The sequence below is a fragment of the Gasterosteus aculeatus genome, chromosome X (genome assembly GCF_964276395.1).
Source record: "Gasterosteus aculeatus chromosome X, fGasAcu3.hap1.1, whole genome shotgun sequence".
Taxonomy (NCBI): domain Eukaryota; kingdom Metazoa; phylum Chordata; class Actinopteri; order Perciformes; family Gasterosteidae; genus Gasterosteus; species Gasterosteus aculeatus.
The window spans coordinates 16147173-16172041 of record NC_135698.1 but is presented as its reverse complement, the minus strand read 5'-3'; the positions used below and the strand labels follow the sequence as shown (position 1 = coordinate 16172041).

The 24869-nt window shown below is 46.2% G+C and overlaps 1 protein-coding gene across 1 annotated transcript in view; it reads right to left on the bottom strand.

The window, feature by feature from the left end:
* cadps2 (Ca++-dependent secretion activator 2) overlaps nucleotides 1-24869 on the bottom strand; it is a gene marked incomplete in the record, with an annotated part of 66545 nt that overhangs the window by 5758 nt on the left and 35918 nt on the right. Inside the window, 14 exon segments of the mRNA XM_078081966.1 lie at nucleotides 1126-1233; nucleotides 6777-6860; nucleotides 7334-7408; nucleotides 8723-8737; nucleotides 9167-9314; nucleotides 9447-9602; nucleotides 10713-10742; nucleotides 11264-11383; nucleotides 12225-12366; nucleotides 14430-14586; nucleotides 17123-17223; nucleotides 17588-17711; nucleotides 18787-18850; nucleotides 20267-20368. Coding sequence (XP_077938092.1) covers nucleotides 1126-1233; nucleotides 6777-6860; nucleotides 7334-7408; nucleotides 8723-8737; nucleotides 9167-9314; nucleotides 9447-9602; nucleotides 10713-10742; nucleotides 11264-11383; nucleotides 12225-12366; nucleotides 14430-14586; nucleotides 17123-17223; nucleotides 17588-17711; nucleotides 18787-18850; nucleotides 20267-20368 — 1426 coding nt within the window.

The following is a 24869-nucleotide window of genomic DNA, read 5'->3' as shown; positions in this document are numbered from 1 at the left end:
GAGGAGGAAAAGGGTCTTTTTGGAGGACAGAAGTGTAATAGAAGTAACGCTGGGATTTGATTGGAGCTCTTTCAATGACATCATGTCTTCTCTAATCGACCTATCGCTGATATCTTCGTCAGTGTGTTACGGTGTTTCTACCCTGCTGCTGCTCGTCAGGGGAACAGGGACCCTTTGATTCTAATGCTGGATACCAAAGATCGTTTTCTATTGTATCCGGACTTCATGTAAATAACAGACTCGTTTTGGTCCGTGGTGACAGGTAGACATGTCTCTCTCTCTCTCTCTCATATATATATATATATATATATATATATATATATGTATATATATATATATATTCAATATTTCACCCTCTCACATTACAAATGAAAATAGAGCGGAGAAAGACAGGACTTTTAATTGAAGAGAAGTGCAGTCCTCCCTCACGAGTCTGTTATTAATGTGAAGGCTACAGGGGGAAAGCAGTGAATTACAAGAAAGAATGGATCTCTTTATAAATCATACCCTTTACTGATTTAGATTGTATAGGCGCTTTGACCAATGAAAACAGATACACGAGATACGGAAGCCTTTTCTAAATCTAAAGGGAAGAAAGCCTTGATGAGTATGAAATGGAGAGGGGATGGGGGCAACCGCTGGGAGACGCCATGAAGACGGAGGACATGATGGAGGAAAATTGACAACTGAGAGATACTCAGCATCCTACAGATCTAATCTTTAGAAACAGAAAACACAACGTGTGACAGCAGAACGCAGCGGGAGCCGAAGAGGAAGCGGGGAACCAATAGCAGCTTGTGTTGGAGCGAATGAAGTGTTGTGTTTGGAGACGACGCGGATCAGTGGCCACACATCTGGAGACAAGTCCATCTGAAGCACGGCTTCCTGTGAGGACCATTACTAAGATCTACACGTCTCACTCGACACACGTTAAAGAATATCACATTTAACGTCAAGAAGAAATCAAGCTGATCCGTTTATGTGCTTTCCAATCAGTGCATCTTTATATTTATTTCACTTTTACTTTGAAAGGCTCACTGATATTATTTTTAAGCAGTTTACAGATATCTTTAAGAGCTTTGTGGACAAACCCGGCAAAATAAGAGCGTGGGAGCGCGCGCTCACCTCAAACACCTCCTCCACGTGCAGCTCGTCGTTGATGCGGTCGCGCAGGATGTCCTGGTTCTGCCGTATGAAGGTGATGTAGGTGTCGGCCAGATCCATCCCGGGTTTCTGCAGGAACGAAGACACACAAACACCTCAACGTGAAGGTCAACATCAACAGTCAGTGCGCGCATTCATCCACAGTGAGATGATACAGAAACAGTGATGCAAACAGGAAAAACACACAACTACCAGAATGCATCACAGCTTTCCTTTTCAAATATTAGATCTTTCAATGAGGAATTCTATTAAGTTTGAAGAAAAGGAAAAATCTTCCCTATAAAAAAAACAAGGGCGCATTCTCAGTTTCTTGCCACACTATTTAACAAAAAAGCGTTCTTTGGTTGTGTAGCGCTGTGTCATTCGACACCTGTAGCACACAATAAAAGCAGGCAGGAAGCAATCACGCTCCAGTAAGTCATTTTGCTCCAGTGACGTGTTTCAGGGTCAATCAGACATCTCCGCCGAGTCTGCTCATGTCGTTCATTAAGTTTCAGCACAGAATTCATCAAATTCTGAAGAGAACAAAAGACGAGTTGAGAGGTTTTAGTGAGTCTCTGTTGACCTACAACAACAATCAGGGGGCGGCTTCATCTCTCCCGTCTTTACTGTGTTCAAGGTCAGCTTTTCATTTCTTCTTATTTTCACTTTTCACGGAAGAAAAGAGTCTCAGTGGGAATTCATTTCCTTAATGTGACAATTAAAGGACTTTGTTCTTCATTGTCGCCTTGAAGTCAGAATTCGTCTCTCTCATTGTGCACTTGACAATTTTGAGGTTTTTGAGGCTGTTATGCTTCTTTCAGACTGGTGGAAGGAAAATACCCAAAATACACATTTAGGTGTTTATTTGACTACTTTGTGTATTTGTGTTTCCACCCAGAAGGTCCACTGTATAATGCCTTTTATTTAGACATGACAGCACCACAATGAATACTTACTAATACGAATATATTTTCCTGAAACTGAAAAGCAGTTAGACACAAATACGCACAACTAGGACGTAACAAACGATGGAGAAGCTCACAGTGCAGCCGTAACCCTTACTGTGACTGCTCTGACATCACTGAAATCTTTTGGCTTCACTCAAAGGCCCAAAGGCCAGGATTTTTACACAAAATGTCAGGTGGGAACGTTTGAAGGAAAAACACACCGACAACATCACCTTCATGTGTGGCATGTGACATGTGCACCGCCACACGCTTCTCACATTATATATATATATATATATATATAGAATACATAGTACGTCGCGGTCTGTCTGAGGCTCGACATACTTTCAGTCATTTATCAAAACAACTCTCAATGCAGAAGAACAGAAACTATTTAGTTGGGTTTAAAGAACACAACTAATTTTAGGAAAACATTGTCATTAGGTTCATTTTCCTCTCATTTTTAATTAACTCAAAAACTGCTTTCCAGTCAACTAACTGGTGAATCAACAATAAACCAGCAACTATTTGGATGATCAAATGTTCTGGTCATTTTTCCCTCTGGTCAAGTAAACGATGGTTTCGGTTTCCGTGGTAACAGAGGAAGCTCTCTTGATGAATGAAAGTCAAACGTTATGTCAGACAGACAGATCCGTCAGACACTGAACGGTGATTCAGACGGACCTGCAGACGCCGAGGGGTTAAAGGGGGTCACATGGCTGCAAGGGCATCTGTAGTGTGTGTGTGTATGTGCGTGTGTGCGCGGGGAAGGAGGGGCGCGGTGAGTGCTGTGTCCACAGGGGGAGGGGTCAGGCCTGTCAGCGTACCCATAATCCTCTGCATGCAGGGGATCCTCTGCATGATTTGACGTGATCTTTACTGTTGGCATCAACATCAATATCTGACATCATACATCCGGGGGAGGAATTATAATAATAATCATATTGATCTCAGCTTTCTTTATTTACCTGCATTGAAGCTTATTGCTGAAGCACCTACATTGTAAACCTCAGTGCGCCACCAGCTCTGCATGAAGACACCTTAGGATTTCCCAGTTTGTTGTGGAAGAACTCAACTTCTTGAACCTCAACGCGTCCAGAAAGCATCGGAGGACAAAACAAATCAGCATGGATGTGGAGGGGGTCACTACACCACCTGAGTGTGTGTCACTGGCAACATATTACTGCCCTTGTTGTCCCTTGCGACATCAATCTTCCCTCCCTCGAACCCCCGGGGATTAGTCCCATCATTCACCTATTTTCTCCGTTCTGACGAGGTGACAAAGCTGCCCGACACATCAGAGACTTCAGCCCAACAGGAGAGGACGGAGGAAACACGCCACATAAATAATTTTTATACTTAAACAATGACATCTACAAATCCTTTTGTAAAGGTTCAGGGACGTGCTGAACATCAGCAGAGTATTAAAACCAAACTAATTAATAAAAAACAAAATCACGTGCGAATGATTGTGATAATGGTGAGTGTGGTGGTGATGATGATGATGGTGGTGATTATAATGGTGATGATGATGATAATGGTGAGGATGGTGGTGGTGGTGATGATAATGGTGAGGATGGTGGTGGTGGTGGTGATGATAATGATGATGAGGATGGTTGTGGTGGTGATGATGATAATGGTGAGGATGGTGGTGGTGGTGGTGATGATAATGATGATGGTTGTGGTGGTGATGATGATAATGGTGAGGATGGTGGTGGTGGTGATGATAATGATGATGAGGATGGTTGTGGTGGTGATGATGATAATGGTGAGGATGGTGGTGGTGGTGGTGATGATAATGATAATGGTGAGGATGGTGGTGGTGGTGATGATGATAATGGTGAGGATGGTGGTGGTGGTGATGATGATAATGGTGGTGGTGATGATAATGGTGAGGATGGTGGTGGTGGTGATGATGATAATGGTGGTGGTGATGATAATGGTGAGGATGGTGGTGGTGGTGATGATGATAATGGTGGTGGTGATGATGATAATGGTGAGGATGGTGGTGGTGGTGATGATAATGAGGATGGTTGTGGTGGTGATAATGGTGATGATAATAATGGTGATGATGATGCTAATGGTGAGGATGATGATGATAATAATGGTGATGATGATGATAATAATGGTGATGATGATGGTGGTGATAATGGTGAGGATGGTAATGGTAGTAATGGTGATGATGATGGTAATAATGGTGAGCGTGGTAGTGGTGATGGGGATAATAATGGTGAGGATGGTGGTGGTGATGATGATGGTGAGGATGGTGGTGGTAATGATGGTGGGGATGGTGGTGGAGATGATGATGACGGTGACGATGGTGGTGGAGATGATGATGAGGATGGTGGTGATGATGGTGGCGATGATGGATGGTGGTGGTGATGATGGTGGCGATGATGGATGGTGGTGGTGATGATGATGATGATGATGGTGAGGATGGTGGTGGTGAGGACGGTGGTGATGATGGTGAGGACGGTGATGATAATTATGGTGAGGGTGATGATGATGATGATGATGATGATGATGATAATGATGGTGAGGATGGTGGTAATAATAGGTTTGTTTGTTTGTTTGTGTTCCTGCATATGTTCTATGGGACGTGTGAAGCTGTCAGTCACTGGTGTCTTGGCTGTGTTCCTTCGACACTGAGTGATGAACATTATGAGTGTTACAGATCTCTCATTAGGTCCTCCACCAGACTCTCACTAGACCCTCCACCCGTCTTTGGATTAATTCCTCCCTCCATTTCTACGTCCAGGGTGGTTTCTCAGTCACTTTGACACTCACAGATGCTTCAAGCATAAATGAGATTGGTCGTGTCCTTGTTGTAGATTTTTTTTTTCCTGAGTGAGGGACATTCTAAGTGACATCTGATGAGTACGGGGTACAGGTACGTATGAATGATATGACGCGATATGCTGGTATGTTTACTTCTATGTCTTTATTTGGGAGATGAATCCCCATGATGATGAAGTGGGGCTTTAGTGAACAGTTCATGTTTTATGGTTATTATTCCTGCCGCACACTTTAAATAAACCTCTGTTTATATAATTTAAAGATGAAGGAATATTAGAAGTTGAGTTTACTTTTTGTACGCTTTAAAATCTGTGGAAGATGAAAAGCAAGAAAGACAGAATGTTGTTTTTTAACCACATTAAAATGATGAGAGATGAAGATGTGAAGGATGTTGTTGCATCGCTGGATGACTAGGAAGTGTTTACTATAAAACAAAGAAAGAAAAAGTCTTCAAAGTGTAAACACTTCACGTCTTCATGGGAGAGGGCGGCCGGGGGGAGGGGGGGCGCACCTGGAAAAGAGGCTTACCTGCTTCAGGTTCCCTCCACACAAAAGACCAAAAAGGCGGAGGTAGCGGTTACATTATAATTTCAGGGGGCGAGGAAGTCTGGACGGAAACCAGAGAGCATGATGGGATAGGTCGGACGCACCACAGAGGGCAGGGGGGGGGGGGGGGGGGGGATTAAGGAGGCCAGGTGGGATCGTTGTGCTGATCTTCATCTCAGCTGTTGACTCAGCGTGAGAACGCCAGAGCTAACACAATGCTAGCTTAGCATTGACCACTGGAAACTGCTAACAGGTTGTTATTGTTTACGGGATAGGACGTATTCAGGACAACAACCCGTAGGCTCCTTTATTATTCCTTTCAGACAAGAGTCTGAAAAGGAATAACTGTCTGACTGTTCGTACCTTTCACAATAAAAGCCTCGACCACAAATAGTGCCACTGTTTACCAGAAGGAAGTTGAGTTCTTTCAGAGTGTTTCACTGAAAATAAAACACCTCGGTCAGAAAAAAACAAAACTAAACAGACAAGACCCCCCCCCCCCCCTTCCTCCACGAGCTGCTTCTGTACAATGTACAAAGAACCATTCACTTTCTGCAGAAGACGGCGATGACCTGTTGATGAGGTCGTTGACAGCGTTGCATTAGAAATGATGCTGCAGCATCGAAATCTGATCGTCTGGTGGCGTTCAAGAGGAAATGTGATTTCATTTCATTCACAGCCAAACGCTCCTCCTCCTGAGAGGCTTTTAAACATCTCCAATCCCAGTGGATCCTTTTCAAAAACTGCCAAGATTCATATCGGAGATTAAAAGAAGGAAGCAGACCCTCGGGAGCTGTTGTTAGTTAGTTTTGAGCTGTTGAACACGTTGGGAGGGGTGGGGGGGGGGTCACCTCGTCTTTGCGAGATCTAATTCTGGAGATTAAACTCTCTCTCCTTCACACCTCCAACGTTAACGCCTCACCACCTCCACGCTTTAACTCCTCCCCCTCCACCTCTGATCCCCGCCACGTCGCCGATGTTCATTAACGGCTCGACACCAGAACGCCGACGCCCACAAAGCGACACTTCAGCAAAACACATCTCTAAGGACAAGTGCAATTAATTAGGGCTCGTTGTGTGATCTTTGGCTCCAGAGCGGCAGACAGAATGAAAAAGAAACGCTCTTTATCTTTCACACGTGTTTAACAAACTCAGGAACAACAACAAGCAAAGAGCTCCGAGGGTCTGAACAGAAACATGGGCGAAGAGCAAAAGACTTCCACATATTTGGCAGCTACTTTCACCTTACAGGGACGGGGGGGGGGGGAAGAAGAGGTGCTGAGGATCTGGTTTCCAGCACTAAGGTCGTCCCGTGAGAAGCACAAAGAGGAGAATACTCACGGTGAAGGAGAGGATGGAAGAGAAGAATGTCCCTTCATCGTATCTCGACAGCTTGGAGAGGACGCCGTCCAAGACCGCCGCGAGCTGCAGGGGAGGGGGGGGGGGGCACAATGTACTGCCTTCCCTTCTCTTTCTATCGTGCCTTCTAGAAACAACATTAATGTGCCGATGCAGTCGGGCTTTGCTCTACTTCTTTTGAGATGTTTCTTCATCCTGTGACGGATGCTTCATTTATTTCAATGAGATAAAATTGTCATAAGCAAATGATGCAATGACAACAAGAATAAATGCAGAATAAGAAAAACATAGATGGTAAATCAAATTGAGTGAAACTTAACCACGCATTAAAAAATAAAATATTATCCAATAGAAATGATCCTAAATAACGAAAACATACACATACAAATTATATAACAAAGTCGTCAGAATTTACCAATAATTCAATATTAAAGAAATGGGGAATGTTACTGGAAGAAGAAAGGTTTAACCCCCCCCCCCCTAAAATAAATATTAAAAAGTGTGAGAGGATTATATGATTACATAAAGAGACATTTTACCTTCATTACGAGGGAAGAGATCATGTCTTTGAACGCCTCGTCAATCAGAACATCGATTTTGGAGTGGTATTGTTGCTGGGGGGGGGGGGGGGGGATTAAGCAATATTTTATTTTCATTTTCAGCAAACTGAGGAGACACAAAGACAAAAAATGATTCCAACACACACACTGAGCTAAGCAGCTAATAGGAGCGTTTTGTGCATGAATGACATTCCCGTCCACGCTGGAATCTGGAATCTGAAGGATACTTTTTGTGCCCCCCCCCCAATGAGAGCAGCCTTGTATTTCTGTAAAGCGTCGGTCCAGCTGCGAGGACCAAAGACTCACACCAGATTCAATTAATCCGCCATTTCATGTTCCCCCCTCCCTAAAACATATTCATGGCACCTCTTCCCTTGAAGGAAGGAGGGTCTGAGCTGAATGGCGGGGGGGGGGGGGTCATCTCTCTGTGACAATGGCCTTTCAATGGGCGCCTAAAGAACACCCAAATTAAAAATTTCAATCAACAAAGCCCACAGATCGCTGACAAATTGGGGGTCCTGGGAGGTCACTGCCCCCCCCCCCGAAGCCCCCCCCTCCAAAAGTCCACAAAATGGCAGCAGTTTGCTTTCAGCGCTCCGCATCTTTTTCGGCAGATTTGGAGAGCTTCCCTTTCTTTTCTTTCTCTTCTTACCTCAATTAGCATCGCCACAGGGCGACGCAGAGAGCGGGAGAACCCCCCCATCCCAAAAAACCCTGAAAAGAACAATTAGAGCTTTTAAAAACATTTGGGTGCTACTTCAGCCCTTTGAGATGTTTTAGATTGTGAACCCGGTCACGTCTTCAACACGACCCCCCCCGACACCCTTCTAATGACCCGCGCAAGCTGATGAGCGCTTTCATTGGTTCGGGAGCCGATCGGCCCCCTGCTAATGGCGGTCTGTAAAGGGGCACTGCCCCTCGTCTGCAGGCGGCTCCGCCCCCCTTGTAACGAATATGGATGCCAATGTTCCCACCAGAAAAAGCAAAGTTAGAAAAAGACTTTGGTCGGATGGAAGGAAGAAGGGCTGAGGACCGGAGACGGAGGGTCTGGATCGTTGGCCCTTCAGACTGCCAGTCAGGGGTCAGAGGTCAGGGGGCCTTGTTCACAACACCAACTGGCAAATGGCATCGACTGAACCAGATTCATGGGGAGAAATAATCAATATGTCTGCTGATGTCAGAACTTTTAACTGAATCAACTTTCATCATTTCAATGAAAGCAAAATGTCGCAGAGAGATGAACATGAAATATATTATTCCAACTAATAAGTTAACATTCGTTAATATCGCTGTCATGAAAAGGGACCAAACGGTTGTTTTTGTTCATGTGGAGAAGTGCGAGGACAAAAAGAAGATAGAGGGACTCACCCATTGTTTGTCAATCTGGGATTCAAACAACGACGTGCAGGACACGAGGACACGAGGACATGAGGACAGGAGGAGAAGAGTCAGTGACATCAAACTAAACATTTCCTCAAACAGAATCAACAGAGTTTACGTCGGTGGGGGGTCGGCAGAGCCGAAGGTCAACTTCTGTTGACCGTCCATCCGAGCGGTCCACTCGAGCAGCCGACTGATCAGAGTGAGGACACGAAAGACGTCTCCTGTTATCTACCAGCTACATTCTGGCCGCGTCCTTCCGCCTCGATTCGGATCGTTCCTCAGAGGAACCAGAAGGAAACGCTGCGTGACGGAACGGGGTAACGAGGCTTCATTCACAACGAAAAGATGCAACGTCACCATTCAGCTTCTGTAAATCAATATCAGCTGTGTCGGGGGGCAGCGGAGGGGGTCACGTGACCGCGAGCGTACCTCCTGGCCCGTGTCCAGCACGCAGAGTTTGGAGCACTGCTTCTTGGCGTCCATCAGCACGTTGAACATGGTGCAGACCGACAGCGCCACGCGGAAGTCCGTCGACTTGCTCGCTTTCTGCATTTTGGAATCAAACGCCGATTTTGTTCTGCGGGGCGAAAGGAAGAAGCGTTTTAACACACGTTGTTGTTACACGACAGAAGGCCGTGACATGTATGTTGGAGCGGTTTTCGGGGTAGAAAGTGGGCGGTGACTGTGTGCTGAGGGGGAGGAGGTGGACCTCTTGATGCAGGCCTCCATCATGTCGCTGGCCATCAGCTTCAGTCTCTGCTCCAGATGTTTAGCAAACTCGGCCTCCGGCCAGTGGAGGTCCAGCACGAACATCTGCAGAGCATCCAGCTTCCAGAACAGGTCCTCCGAGGTGGCCGAGCCGTTACTGCGGGCGAGGGAGGGCGGGTTATTGCTTTTTAAAGATGACCTCACTTCCTGTGTGAGTGAGTGTAAAGTATCTTTAAGCGTGATGCTGTGTGGCTTTAAACTCCTTTAACGATTTTAAATTTGAATAATAATAGTGTTATTATCTTTCAGCTTCACTTGCTGTTTGATGGTGAGTTGTTTGTGTTTTTGGTTCTTGCGTTGCATTTGCACTCTTTCAACATCTCAGGGACCATTGAGGGTTTTTGGTCTCGTCAAACATTTAATAAATAAACTTTTCCTGGTTTGCTTCATTCGCGGCTCTGAGGGCACTCGGGACCTTCAACAGGTTGGAGGTGGTAGTTTGATGCCGAGCTGTGAGACAGATGGACGCCCCCCCCCCTCCCCCTCCCCTGAGAACAGGTTACACAGCAACACATGGCAACGACATGCAAGTGTACAGCGCCCCGGCTACGCCGACAGCCACGGGGGGATGGGGGAGGGGGGCCCTCACTTCCCACTGCCGCCTTTAAAAGACTGTTACCTTAACAAGTGGCGCACAGGAATAAACGCTATGGTGCCGAGTCCGCGCCCCCCCCCACGTCTAATTAGTGGGGCTCTTCTCTGAGCGCGCTACGCCCCCTTCCCCGGGGGAACGGGACGATCCCACTCGCCCGTCTGTGCTCGCTAATGAAGTGCCAGCTCGGATCGAGGAGGGCCAAGTGAAGTGAGGTAGAGGGACAGTGTGGGGGGGGGGGGCACCAGCAGCGCCTCCATAACAGACATAGCTTAAAGGGTTTCTGAATGCTTTCATTTCTAATAGCGTCCATTTAAAAGACTTCATTTCGGGTCCTTTGGTGACCTTTGACCTCTAACAGCAGTGTGAGTCTTCACAAGTTCCTTCCTTTGTTCACTTGATAGATAGATTTGATTTCTTTTAGAGATGTTTCATGTCTTTTCTTTTGTATTTTCTTCTTAAATGGATTTTTAATACCTTAAATATCTGCATACATGGATCATTTTGAACTCATCTACTGACAACCATAACTCTGCACTCATGGACAGTCGGGAGCCTCTGTGTGGAATACTGCTTTGCTTTGTCCAGAGGGACAGAATTACTGAACAAACTTACAAGACGTCAGGCAGATTCATCCCGTGAAAGCTGCAATAGAAACGGAGTTGTTGTGTTATCGCCACACGGACGTTCATCGCATCCAGAAACCATCTAACGGCAATGCGGCCTCATGCTGAGCCGGAGGACTCATCTCCGACAAACATGCGGACAGACGGAGAGACACTGGACGGACGCTGGGGACGGACGGAGGACGGATGGAGGACAGCTAGAGGCCTTCACAAGGAGCTGACGAATAATGTCAAATATATAATACAGTACACAATATACTATATATGTACTATATACTATAAGAATAACACAGAGAGGCGGGGCAACGCGTTGACTCGGCAGCAGGGGGATCTCACCGTTAGTTTGAACAATTCTTGTAAACATCAGCATGTTGAGCTTCAGTAAAAGTCCAACTGTTGCTGTCAGGGTTCAGAGGAGGAGAAGCGAGCAGACCAGAAGCTCTCCATCTCAGTCCCACCGCCTGTGCGGACACCATCTTGGTTCTACAGCTCTCAGACCGTGTGAAGACCTCTAGTCCAGTATACCCCCCCTGTACATACGTGTTCTCACACAGCGGGCCCATCCAGGCGGGGGCTGAGAAGCTGGGCATCTGTGGCAGCGTGAGAGGGAGGCTCGGGACTTTGGGAAGAGGAACGCTGGCTAGATTGTGAGTTAAGGACCTGGCGGGTGGGAGTCAGCGCGAGGCGTCAATGAGAGAAGAGAGAAGAAATAGAGACGGTAACCAGGAGAAAGGAGACGTACAAAAGCAGCCACTTGTTCCACTGATCAATACAAGAAGCCCCCGCTCACTTCAATTCACTCTGCCTCCTCTCATGGCGTCCTTGCTGCCTGAGCGCCGTGCTAAGCTCCGCCTCCTCCTGTTCCTTCGCTGTCCTGTGGTCTGTTTCCGTCATAGTGAGTGTCGCACCTCGCTGCCCGGGGCAAACAGAGGCGAAAGCCAACCGCAAGAGGCGGAGCTGGCCGAGCGGATGAAGATGAACCACCATGTGAATTCATCACTGAAGTAAACGATACGCTAAACTTGATTGATTGTGCGTCCCTCACAAAATGTTCTTCACGACGTACCGACTCTTCAATAGGAGGAGAAGATGTTTTGGGACTTTTGACCGGTACTGTACATGTATATGGATTCTATGTTGTACTTCAGCTACATAGAAGGTAAATGCTCAACCACATGGATCTAATATGTGTGGAGTTTTAATTAAATAATTGAGAGCTCGAGCTAATTTTTAACATAAAGCTGCGTCACAAACATCGACTAGAGGCTGAAATTGAGGCAGGCAATTGTTGTCTTTTATAATGTAATGTGTAGATCATTTCATTGGTATTGTTCTATGCTATGAAGCACTTACACATCAAATGTTATATAGTAAGACAAAGCGGCCTGACCTGCCTTGTACCTGAACGCACCTCTTTAAAACCATGACGTAGTCAAAGCCTGTGTGGTAGCGAGCTGACTTTACTACACCCTCCAGACAGCAGCGGAGTGCGGAGTCTTACTTGACCGACTGCCATGTCTCCTGCTCAAAGCCGCGGTGGATGGACTGGGCGATGGACGACTCCATCAGGTCGATGTAGCGCACAACCAGGGGGACGAACAGGGCCTGCAGGTGTTTGTGGAAGGTGCCGTTGCACAGGTGAGCTGTGGAGAAGAGGAGCAGGTGAGCAGACGTGGCATCATCCAGTCGGATCACTTGACAGCACTACAGAGGTGGGTCGAGGAAACGTTTTTATACATATGAAAACATTTATACATTTCAGACAGAGGGTCCGCTCAGGTTCATGTCTTTATTCAAGAATAAACTTGCATGAACTCCAACCTCTTGACTGACTGATTCGACTGTGTCGCAGCGTTGGTTCTGACTTCATCGACTGGGCCGACCTGAGATCTGTTTCTAAACAACAGCGAGTGCCCCATTTCCGTTGCTTCTGCCTACAAATAATTAACGTTACATCTGGTCTCCAACCTGCATTCTGTGTCTCCAACCTGCATTCTGTGTAGTCACCACAAGGGGGCGACTCCTCTGGTCCTTAGCTCCTCCCCCTATTGTGAGACTTTTGGTTACAAACAAACCAAAATGCTCCGTCTGTGGGTACAGGTGTGGTTTGTGCGGAGTGCACAGGTGTTTGACATTGCTGCCCCCCCCCTCTCTGAGATGACAGCGAGGAGCGAGTCGGCTTCTCTCTCTCAGGGCTTCATTAGTTTTAATTCCTCTCGGTGGTCATTAACAGTCGCCTTTCTGCCCTCGAGGGGGCGGGAAAGTGTGTGTGTGTGGGGGGGCAAACTCCGGCAATCAAGTGAGCATTTGAAGCCCTCCACTGAACGTCCGAGAGAAGACGACCCTGGAAGAGCAGCGGCCGGCCAGCCGAGAAACGCCGTGAGCGGTTGTTCAGCACTCGTCTCGGCCGCGGGGAGAAACCTCACAGAGCGGCGGACGTAATTACCACAAGAAAAAGAGAAGGACCTCATTTGAGCAAACAGTCACAACCATGATCTCGCCAGTTCTGCGATGCGCGTTGTGCCTCTCGCCTCATCACGCTTCAATTCAAGTCGGCTAATGTTGTGACACTCGCAATAATTACGGCGCTCACGGAGAATGGTAATTAGACGAGAGAGAAGCGGTGGAGACGGGAGGAGGAAGCGCTCGCTGGGCTGCTTTGTGGGTCTGCGCCCTTGGGCTGTCTGCCTGTTACTGTATTCGAGGTACTTTGGCATCAGCCATGTTAAATAACGCCTCGCATCTCGCCAAATCTCCGCTGGCGCCCGGACAAAAGCCTCGGCGCCTCGGAGGAGACAATGAGCGCGTTTCTCCCTTGTTGTGCTCATGGGGAAGGAAGCAGGAAGTTTAAGACTGCTCTGTCGGGTCATGGTTTCTTTCACTCGGCAGCGACCTTGAGAAGGAGAAACGCACAAAGCCAACACGAGCGGGTGGAAGCAAAAAAAGGGTTTTATAATTCATCAATCCACCAAATAGATGGAAAATGGTTGCGGAGGTTTGTGCGGAAGCTGAAATGTAACAAAATGAATCTCTTGTTACTTTCAGCCTCCATCTTTCATCGGCTCTTTCATTTCTCTTTGATGTAAACGATCCACGCTTGTGCTTCATCAATACGATCAGTCGATGGTTTAACTAAAGATCTGAGCAGGAAGCGGTGGAGAGAAGACCACATGACAAAAGACTTAACTGCATTATACCAGCTACTTTACAACGTGTATATCTTTATAGGTGAAGGCAAGCTGCAACCTCAATGTGCTAAAGTTATTATGAAGAAACAACTAAGACAACAAATCAAAGTACAACTTTAAAAATATCTGATGACGTAAAACTAGAAAGATAGAAAGAATTCAGTTTGGATCTGGAGCGCTTTTTCGATTTTACCATTAGAGAGAAAACCTGAAGCAGCTCTGTGTGTGTGTGCATGTTTTTAGTTCACAGCCCACAGAAACTGAACGTGCTGTATCCTGAATCCTCCTCTACCTCCAGCATCTCCTCTCCTCTCGTTTGACCCACGGATGGTCACGTGACCGGTGGGCTCAGATGAATCAACCCTGCCTTCATACTCAGAATTTAAGCTTTCTAACAGAATGTTGGGTGTCTTAGTGTGTTTGGATGCCTCTGATGGAAGCGGTGCTCACACGGGACATTACGCTGCTTCTGGCTGACGGACACGAGGTCGATGACAAAGCGAAGAGGTCAAACTCACGGTCCGTTTGCAGGAAGTTGTTGAGGAGCTGGAACAGCGGGAAGCTGTCCCAGGAGTCCACGGGCTGCACCTGCAGAGCGGCGTCCATGTCGGCTCTGTACAGAGACAGGAAGGCCTCGGCGTGTTCCGCCATCAGCTCCGGCCACCACGAGAACGCCTGAGGAACACGGAGAAGACGAGAACCCAGGAGGAAACGGTGTTGAGAGGAAGTAGTTCTTCTGTTTGTTACGAAGACGGGGTGCAACTCACCGCTCAACATTTTAACAGAGAACGCACATGTTTACGTGCAAGAGCCACCGCATGCTACATTAGCGTAGTCAGGTGCGTTAGTGTAACCACGTCAAGAGGAAATGGTTTTCCTTTGAAGGGACTTGTTGGATCCTCAGAAGGTCTCTGAGGTCCAGTTCAGGGTTTGTTGCTCACCACAAATCTAGAGCAGGCGAGTCCTCCGTTAGCGCTGTTAGCCGCTGTGTGGAGGCAGCAGGTGACGTTCCTGAAGCTTTTAAATGTTGCTTGTTTCATTGTGCGTCAACAGTCCATCAGAACACTTCAAGGTGATGCCATTTAACTAATTAAATGCGTGTCCTGTTAACTGGGTGCTTAATTACATTCTGTCATTTAAATATATCATGAATTAAAATCCCTTTGACATTAAAGCGGCATTTTCTCTAACATAATAAGAAAAGGGAATGAGATGAGCGCTGTGTGTGGCTGCGTGTGCCGTGGAGGACCTGATCTCATTAAGAAAGCCGACCTCAATAAATGGAGAAACATTCAGTCGCTGCTTTTAAACTAAAAGACAAAATAAAACCTCCAGAGGAGCTGCTGCATTCCGTCCGTGTTGATCTCCCGCGGATGAAGGTCCGCTCAGGTGAACGCCGCTATTGACGACTAAAGGACATTGAGAGAAAAGTGCAACCGGCCTTGAATGGCACAGCGCTGCACGGAGGTCAGTGGTTGTAGACGTGAGACGGGGAGAGAAGGGAAGTGCTTCTCCTTCTCATCGGGCCTTTGCACTTCTCTTTCACTGACGAGTCTGACCAGTCTTACTACTCTTTTTCTCCAGGAATCCATTTCAATAATGGCGGATTGTCTTTCTCGATGGAGCGATCTTTACAAAGAGACATGAAAGCAGCAGAGGAGTCAAAGAGCAGCGAGACGTGTTAGCGAGAGACGCAAGGACGAGAGCCGAAGAACGGAAGGCTGCAGAGACGGATGAATGGGATGAAGATGTGAAGATCTACAGCCAAACACACCTCAAAGCAGGACAGGGCTAGTGTGATTGACAGGTCTCTAATAGACCGTAAAGCAAGGGATACTTTAGGGCGGGGCTACTGTGATTGACAGGTTGCTACCAGAGACGTTACTCCATCAGGCTCACATTAGATTCTTTAGGTTGGAGTTCTGTCTCTTCTTTTTCTCGAGGGAATACCTCATCTAAGAAGTAGAAACATTATTTCATTCTTTATAAGACAGTCCTGTTTAGAAATTAGGCTTTTCTCAACAAAACTGACAGGATTTTATTTATTTAAAAAACAAATTGATGTTTCTGAGAAAGGGAGAAGAGTTTCTAAGTGACACAACAACAACAACACAACAAGTGGCCCGTGGAGCAACAAACACGCACATTCAAGAAGAAGCTCACCTCTCTTCCCTTTCCCCGATGGAGCACAGGAACACACAAACAGAAGCATCAGGAAGGAAAGTCATTCCAACATGTCGGCTGTGGTACGTTTGTTAAAACACAACTGGATTTCCAATCCGCTACTTTGTACATGAAGAACTCCCAATGAGAAAGAGAATGTTGTTGTATTGATCAGCTGGATTGTGAGCTCAACACGTGGACGCACCTGCAGGATCGTATGACATCACAACCCCTCTGGAGCCAATCACGACCCACTGTATAACCCCCAAAGGGCAAAACCTGGAAAAGGACCCTTTGTCCAGCAGGTAAACTTTTTAATGTGAATATCACAACGAGTCTCGACAGTGAGGACGAAGAAAGGAACACATGGCGATAAATAAACTGTGAAAACAATTATGATTCATCTCTACATTTAATTGTGACAGCTTGCGGAGCAAAAAAAAAGAAAAAAAAGAAAGCTCAGCTCTGAGAGGACGGTCGCCATGGCAGCGGCTCAGCGTGTTATTAATAGATAAGAAACAGATGCCACTTAGGGCCGATCAACACCTGTGATTGATCAGTTCTACGCGGGGCGGCGTGCGTACGGCGGCGGGGGCGTTCTTTTTCACCGCCTGCACAGCCGGAGGAAAGAGGACAAAAGTGAACAAAACACGTTAATGAAATGATCAAGTGAAGAAAAAAAAAAGACAGCTGAGTTTCTGCTGAAGAGGAAAATGGATGCTTGAGAAGTAAAGTGTTGATGTGTAATAATAATAAATATTAATAATAAATACGAGTCAGAGTCTTTCCAACTTAATGTTACTGAATTAATAACTTATGACTTACAATTGTAAGTAAGTAAATAAAAAACGTAAAGGTCCGGAGGTGCAAATAGAATCGAATTTAAACACGGTTATAACATGTTGGCTGGAATCTTGTTGTCTTTGGTTGTGTGTCAGTTTGTCACTTTTTATAGTTGCATCGATTTCTCTCAAATAAAAGTGGAAAAGTTTAACAAAAATTGTGTTTGAGAGCCATTGTCATAGCAGCAGATGGATGCAGACGTTACCTCGGAGTGATGCTCGTCGTTCTGCTGCAGGACCTCCATGCAGAGCTCCCCCAGACGCATCGCGTCCTCCAGACGCTTCCCCGGAGACGCCTGCGGATCGGCTGAAGGAGAGAAGAGACACTCCATCGTGACACAGAGGACATCAGCTGCCTAATCAAACCAGATCATTCAATGCTGCTCATATCCTGCTCCTCAGAGGAGGAACTCGTTAGATGGGAGTGACAGATGGGTCCTGAATGGAGTCCTCCTTCTGGACCTTCTGAACTGTGGTCTTTAAAGCGAGGCCGTTGCTGGATCTGCTGGAGGGAGAACCAGGGCAGACCGTCTGACCTGGTGCTCAAGGACACTGCCACTTTGGTCCACAGGGGGCGTCAGAGTGAACCTTCCTCGCAGTAGAACAGCATGTACAACAGTACCAGCGTGTTTATGGTAGAAAATGGATTTTTAAAGCTCCAAACATCTCACCTTTAACCTGCGCGTACTCAATCAGCTGACTGTAGTTGATTTGAGCAGCGTTCTCCAAACATCTCCGCACCAGGTTCTTGATCTCCTCTGGAGGGACCGGCGTGGTGATGTCCTTCATCAGAACCTGAAACACCAGTTCCTCGTTAGCTAGCTAGCTAGGCTAAGTAGCATCCTTAAATGATTGCATTTTGTTTTCCTGTTGTGTTAATGTTACGCTAGAACAATTATCATTACATTTAGGAAGCACATTTCAACTCCGTTTTTGAAAAAAACTTGACATTACAGGTCATTTAGCTGACGCTTTTATCCGAAGCGACTTACATTGCATTTTTAACCCATGGCTTTTTACATTGGCCACGGAGCAGGTAGGGGTTGGGTGTCTTGCTCAGGGACCCTTCGACATGGACAGTAGGGTTCGATCTGCCAACCCTGCGGTTCCCACCGCACCCTCTCTACTCCATGCGCACCATCGCAAAACTCAAGTGTTAATAAACGCTTTACTTGTAACTTTTTAAGTCACTTTTCAACAAATTGATCTCAGTAGTTGTTATGATATAATATTTACTTCAGTATATGTGTGATTAAACTAAAAGTGAGTGCACTTAAGAATGGGGAACTTATGCTGAGTGAGGGAAGTATTTACACTTCTTTTTTGTTCACGTCAATCAGAGCCTCATTTATACATTATTTTGTTAATAGACACATGGAGGGATTCTTTTATGTCTGTTGAAAGTATTTTATGATTTCTCATTTGGTGCAAATAGATTTCCAAAGTGCCCTCTCTGAAATTACAAAGCGAACCTTCCTAATCTAATAAACTGGTGAAGATTTATGCCGATACTAAGTTTATTTAAAGACCATTGTTGAACAACGTTAAGCTGTTGATTTAAAGCCCGTACAGAGAAAAGCATTAGGATCCTAATCGAGTCTTAACAAACAGTAATAAGGAGTCTTTGAGTGGGAAGTGGCCTAGCAGTTGAAGAACCATGCAGAATAAGGCCTTAATAAGTGCTTTATAACCCCTAATAAGTCGCCATTAATTAATATGCATGCTAATAAGCAGCTGATCAATGGAGAATATGTTTACCTCAGTGTAACGCTGTGCAAAACCTAAATACCTCAGTTACTCATTATTTAGACAGCTGACGTGGATTGATTATTGGCTCCGCCCACAGGAAGTTTTAAATGTGTGGTCCTACCCGCTCCTGCAGCGAGAGCGTTGCCTTCAGGGCCCCGTCTGGTCGTCCAAAGGGAAAGCAGTACCTGCAGGTGTAGGAAAAAAACGTGGGCGGTCAGGAACAGTCTCAAGGACAACCGTGTGTGTGTGTGTGTGAACTGATAAGAATAATAGGAAAATGGAAGCAGCGAGACAGATGGCCGCCTCCCTTCCTCTAATTACACCGACAGAGCTTTTCTCACCTCCGGGAGGTTCTCACGTCGCTAATTGACAAGTGAACAGAAACTAAATAAACAAAAGCAGGTCAGACTTTTAATGGCGCAAAGCTGCAGATGTTCTGTTCCTCTGCACCGGTAAGAGTTAAATATATATATATCTTTATATAGTTACATGCACGTGTTTAAAAGGTATTATCGAGCAGGACTTTGCTTGAGCTGTCAGTTCATACAAAGTAAAAGGTTGAATCGTTTTTAACTCACGCTCGTTTTTCAGGCTAACACTAAACCCTTTAAGCTAAAGGCACAGGAGGCCTGAATGTGGCCTGGAAGTCCTGACCCCCCCGTGGAGAAGGGTTAACAAGGTCGTCGAGAGCTCGTGGTCATTATCACCGAGTGTGATGCCCGGGTCAACGGTCACCAGTCTGAGACTCACAGCTGACCGAGAAAATGTTTAGGCAACAAAACCACGAGATGAAATTGAGGAAAACCATGAGAGTGCACTCCGTGTCAGGTGGATAACAATGATTGTCGCTTGGACAAAGAATGCTCGTAAACACAAGCAGCAATTACATATTGTGACTATTTAGCAAACCGCTGCTTTGTTGATCTACAGTGATGAATAAGAGCAGCAGCTGGAGAGGAAACAAACAAACGCTTATTGTGTTTACAGCATCGTCCTCTTGTTGAGGTGAGTTAATGATGACTCCTGCTGATCGCCGATCGCCGCGGCGCCCCCCCCTTCTCCTCCTCTCCGGGGCCAGATGGAAGCCCCCCCCCCCCCCCCAGGCGTGGAGGGTTAATGGTCTCTTTCACGCCGCCTCACAAAGCGCTCGCACGGCGGACTCGTCAGACGCACGACCCGCACCTGTTGTTGCTGCGAATACCCAGAATGCCTCGGGTCCATTGTGATGTGGTTCAAAAACAAGGAGCATGCTGGTGACGGTTTTTATCAATTTTTTGTTAGCATGAAGAAAATGTGTTTTGGAGGTTTGGGTGTCATGTTGCTGCAGACTCCTTCAGCCATTGACTTCCATTCACTTAGGTGTGTGTCTAGTGCGCTCTGAAGTCCATTATAGTATGAGGTCAAACTCATCAGTATCAACCTGCATGAGTCACAAGCATACCACAGCATGTTACAAACATAACATGAACGGATACATCAACTATTTGAATGCACTTATTCACATTCTGTATGATTCTAAACTATTTGTCTAGATGTTAACCGGTACGTATGAATGTATAAATGACAAACAGATCTGTAGGTCTACAGATAAGTCTTGGTACCTGAAATGTGTGATCTGGTTCTCCAGCAGAGACACGATGCGTCCCCTGATGGCCTCAAAGTCCTGCTTCTCCTCCGCGGTCACCGTCCCCATCCCATCGGGCCTGAGGAACAGAACCATAGCAGTCAGCTGGGGACCAGCAGCCCCCCCCCCACCTCTCCATGACACGCCTGCTTCACAACTTTTTCACAGAATGCCTCATAAAGATAAAAACAAAAAAGTGACTGCTTCTTAATGTCTTACAGCGAGTGGAAGTCCCGCCCCTTCCTGTTCAACAACACTCACATGTTTGTCAATTTTAAATAATACAGCTGGTTGGGTCATTTCATTTCCCCCGTCGAGGTGAGAACGCACGTCCAGCTTCTCTGGAATAAACCCTGCGGAGCTGCTGAGTAAGAGAGAAGGAGCCTCATCGCGTTTCTACCTCCTGAACACACACAGGAGCTGGAGCAGCATCTTTACCCTAAAGGGGACCTAAGACAGGTTAAATGTTCCTTAAAGAGGGGGGGGAAATGTTCTCCAAAGACATTCTGTTACTGGACTGAACGCACGGAAGTGTTGATGGCAGTTAATATCAAACTCAATCTAAAATCAGATTAAAAACACTAAAAGTAGATAAACTGTCCGCATGTGACGAGGCCTTTAATCATGAACTCCAGATGCCGTCCTCACAGCGAACGCCACCGCGAGCCTCGCAGCAGCTAAACGTACGATCCAGGAGTAAGAAAAGGAACAAACCGCTGTCATTTCTTTCTCTCTCAGACAACTTGCTTGTTTTCACCAAACTATCCAGGCTGACCTCAAAGTCAACCAATCCCCCCGGGAGCCGTACGGGTTCTCCTTCCTCCTCCCCCTCCTCCTCCTCCTCCTCCTCCTCCTCCACTACACGCCGGCAGGAGGAGAGTCAACAAAGAAAAAAAAGGGACAAACTGTTAGCTGAGCGCTTCATTAATGTTTGTAAAGCTTTCATTCCCTTCTTGCCTTCGTCTGAATAGGCACTCTGGCAAGAAAAAAAAGAAGGGAAAAATGCAATCAGTCCCAGAGCGCCGGCCTTGACTTCCTGTGCTTTTGTCTGTGCGGCTGAAAGAGAAAAGCAACCCTCTCCAAACGGCACTCGCAGGCGCTGGAGGGAGGCGGGAGGAGGTTGCCTGGTAATGAGTGGTTGTCTCGTGAAAAGCTTCGCTACGTCGGCCTCCAGCCGACCGGCGGAGCGCTGCCACATCCTCGCCGCGTGCTCCCGCTCTGCGCCGGGGTCGCACCTTTACAGACGTGGAGGAAGGAAGGGGCTCCGTGGCGAGAGGGGATACCTGTAACACCTCCTGTCAATCACTGTTATGAAAACACTCGCCGTATCTCACCGGGAAGAGGAAGTAGAGTAAGAGCACATAAAACCAAAAAAAATACTAATAAAGTAAATGAAACTCGTTTAGGTGTCGTGTGGGTTGACTGATCCAGATAATACATACACACATATATATATATATTATATATAAAATTATATATCATTATATATATATATATATATATATATATATATATATATATATATATATATAATTATATATAAATAATATATAATTATATATATATATATATATATAATTATATATATATTCAATAATTCACCCTCTCGCATTACAAATGAAAATAGAGCGGAGAAAGACAGGACTTTTAATTGAAGAATCAAGTGCAGTCCACCCTCACCAGTCTGTTATTAATGTGTAATGTTTATATATATATATATACATATATATATATATATATATATATATATTATATCTATTCATTCTTTCCACTTTCTATTATTTATATATATATATAAAATAGAAAGTAGAATGCCATAAATTTACATGAATTAAATAACAATATTAAATCCAATATAGTAACTTATGTCAAATTTAATTCAATAAAATTATTTCATTTCATTATTTGATGTTCATTTATAACAATGGAATAAAATTGTATTAAATAAAGTGGAAAGTAAAATCTAGTAAACAGTTAATTACAACTAAAATTACATGACAATAACAACTTCACATAAATTAAATGAAGTAAAACTCTGATGTAGAGACGGATGAGGAGATGCATGGAGAGATATATTTATGGGTGTCCGTGTTAGTTTGACCCCCCCCAAAATATGGGTCAGTAATCCACCAACTTTTTTTTAAATCACAAGTGACACAATATTGATCCCCCATGGCTGAGAATAGTTTGTCAGATTCTGCCACATTTCTCTGAAAGATTCTGCAGAAGCAAACCGAAACGTGTAGAAATCCATTATCTGTAGATTATTAATCTCTGATCATTATCCAGCAGCTTTTAAACAATACATGAACGCCCCCCCAAAATATCACTCACACCCTCCACTTCCTCAGCGGGGGACAAATCGGATGAGGAAGGAGCTGGCAAGGAGCCAGACGCTTAAACACAGTCCATAGGGGACCCTCCCCCCCCCCCGCTCGCCGGTCACGTGAGCCTCGCGCTCGGCCTCACACGGCCTCGATGCGACAGCTTGTCGGGGTTCAGACACATTGTTGCTGCTAAATGAAGCGAGCGTGGTGGAGGCGAGGCTGCTGTCAGCGAGGTGGGGGGGGGGGGCTCTGCAGAATCAGGTTTGTGTGTTTACAGTCGATAGGGCTCCAGTGTAAACGATAAGTACCATGTCCGCCCCCCCTCCGCCTGAGGCCGGTTGACAGGAGCGGTGGAGAGGAGATCAGGTTGAGTGGCGGGTGATGGAGTGTCACCTCCTTTTCCCCGAGAGGGTTGGGCGGGGGTCGGTAAAAGCTCCCGTCACATCCTGTGTCCGAGTGGCGTGGATGGCTCGGTGAGGAGGAGATCGGACGTGACAGGTGAGAGGGAGGCGAACGGACATCTCCACCCCCCCGGCTCTTGTAATGCTCCTTTAACCCTGATCGGGGTTCAAACGCACCCGTCTCATCGGACCCACTCGGACCGGCACGAGCTGAAGTGTCACACTGAGACGGTGTGATTCCACCCCCCTACGCAGCCGGTCATAAGAGTAACAGATAAACAAGTTCAACTCACCTGTGGACAAAGTCACACCCCTCTCGTGACCAGCAGGGGGCGACTTCTCTGGTCCCGTAGACGTCTATCAGAAAATGACTACTCGCTTTATTCCCTCAGTAAACATGAGTTTATGGTCTAAGTCTCTAGTTTCAAGTCTTCAATAGACCATGATGTTTACTTATTAGATTATGGGCCATGTAGAGTTAAACAGACCATAAAGAGGGGATGCTTAAGGGCGGGGCTACATGCTGATTGACAGCTCACTAACCAGTGATGGAAGGCGGGGTTTGTTGTCAGGAGAACTCTGCTCCGGTAAGGAGCAAAATAGGACGTCTCATCTGTTTTCTAAAACTAGTCTCTCTTGTTTGTTATGTAGACTCAAAAACCCACCTTCCCAGGAGGAGAGCCGGCATGGAAGCGAAGCTAAGCTAACCCCGCTAGCGCCTAAGGTTACAGCACCACTCAGCCTTCTCCTGGCTGACGCGTGGACGTGCTTCCATCAAGGATGCTCGGTGCATCGACGACAGAACTACTCTTCAGGTTCGTCTTGTTTTTCTTACAAATGAGCAACAACTAGAAGCCTTAAATACAGCAGGAGAGAAAATTTCAGTTCTGCCATTACGGAGACAGAATGAAGGTACCAGATGCAGAAGGAGGAGCCTAAAAAGATGTTGAAGCATTTTGAGCACAAGTGTTGCTGAATGGCTTTTGAATTAAGAACCACAACAGTTATTTTTCCTCACAAAGATGCTGAAAACGATCAAATAAGTCGAAAGTCCACGACCCCTCCCTCGGTCACCGCTGGGCGCTTTGTGAAGAAAAGAACAGTCGGACACATTTCCGTACACGGCGCCGTGAAGTATTCCTCAAGTACCCTCCTGTTGATCGCTCCGTGGCGCCTCCCTTTGTCCCCCCCCCTTCCGTGCCTCACTAGTTTGGACTCTCCGGCGGCCCTCGGGGGAAACTTGAGTTCTGTAATTACGTTTTTTTTCTTTCTTCACCTGGGAGCCTGCCAGCCATCCCAAAAGCTCCTTTTCCCGTCCACACCCACTCAGGAGCCCTGAATGGGCATCAATTATTCAAATTAGAGCTCCAACTGACAAAAAGCCAATTCCCCCCCCCCCCCCCGTCTCCCCCCATTTTATAACTGGCGATTTGCTAGAGACGCTAGTCATCACTCTTTCTAATTCACTAAATGAGTGGACAAAGAGACACAGCACAGATATCAGTAATTACCAGCCGGGGAGTCAAGCGGGTGGGTGAGGGGGGTGGGGGAGGGAGGGGACTGAACTGCTGGAGCCGAGCTGACGCCAACAAGTGGCTAAAAGACACTGCTGCTGCTCATATCCGGGCGGAGGACCCAACCACTCGTTCTCACCGCAAATTTGTTCCCATTATGGACAAATGCCTCCATTAGGAGGGACGTTCAAGATTCACACTTCCTGTTTGAGGCAAACCGAAAATATAATTTACATATACATATATATATATATATATATATGTATATATAATTTATTATATATATATATATACACGCACATTGCATATAATAATTCCATCACAAGTATTTATCCGAA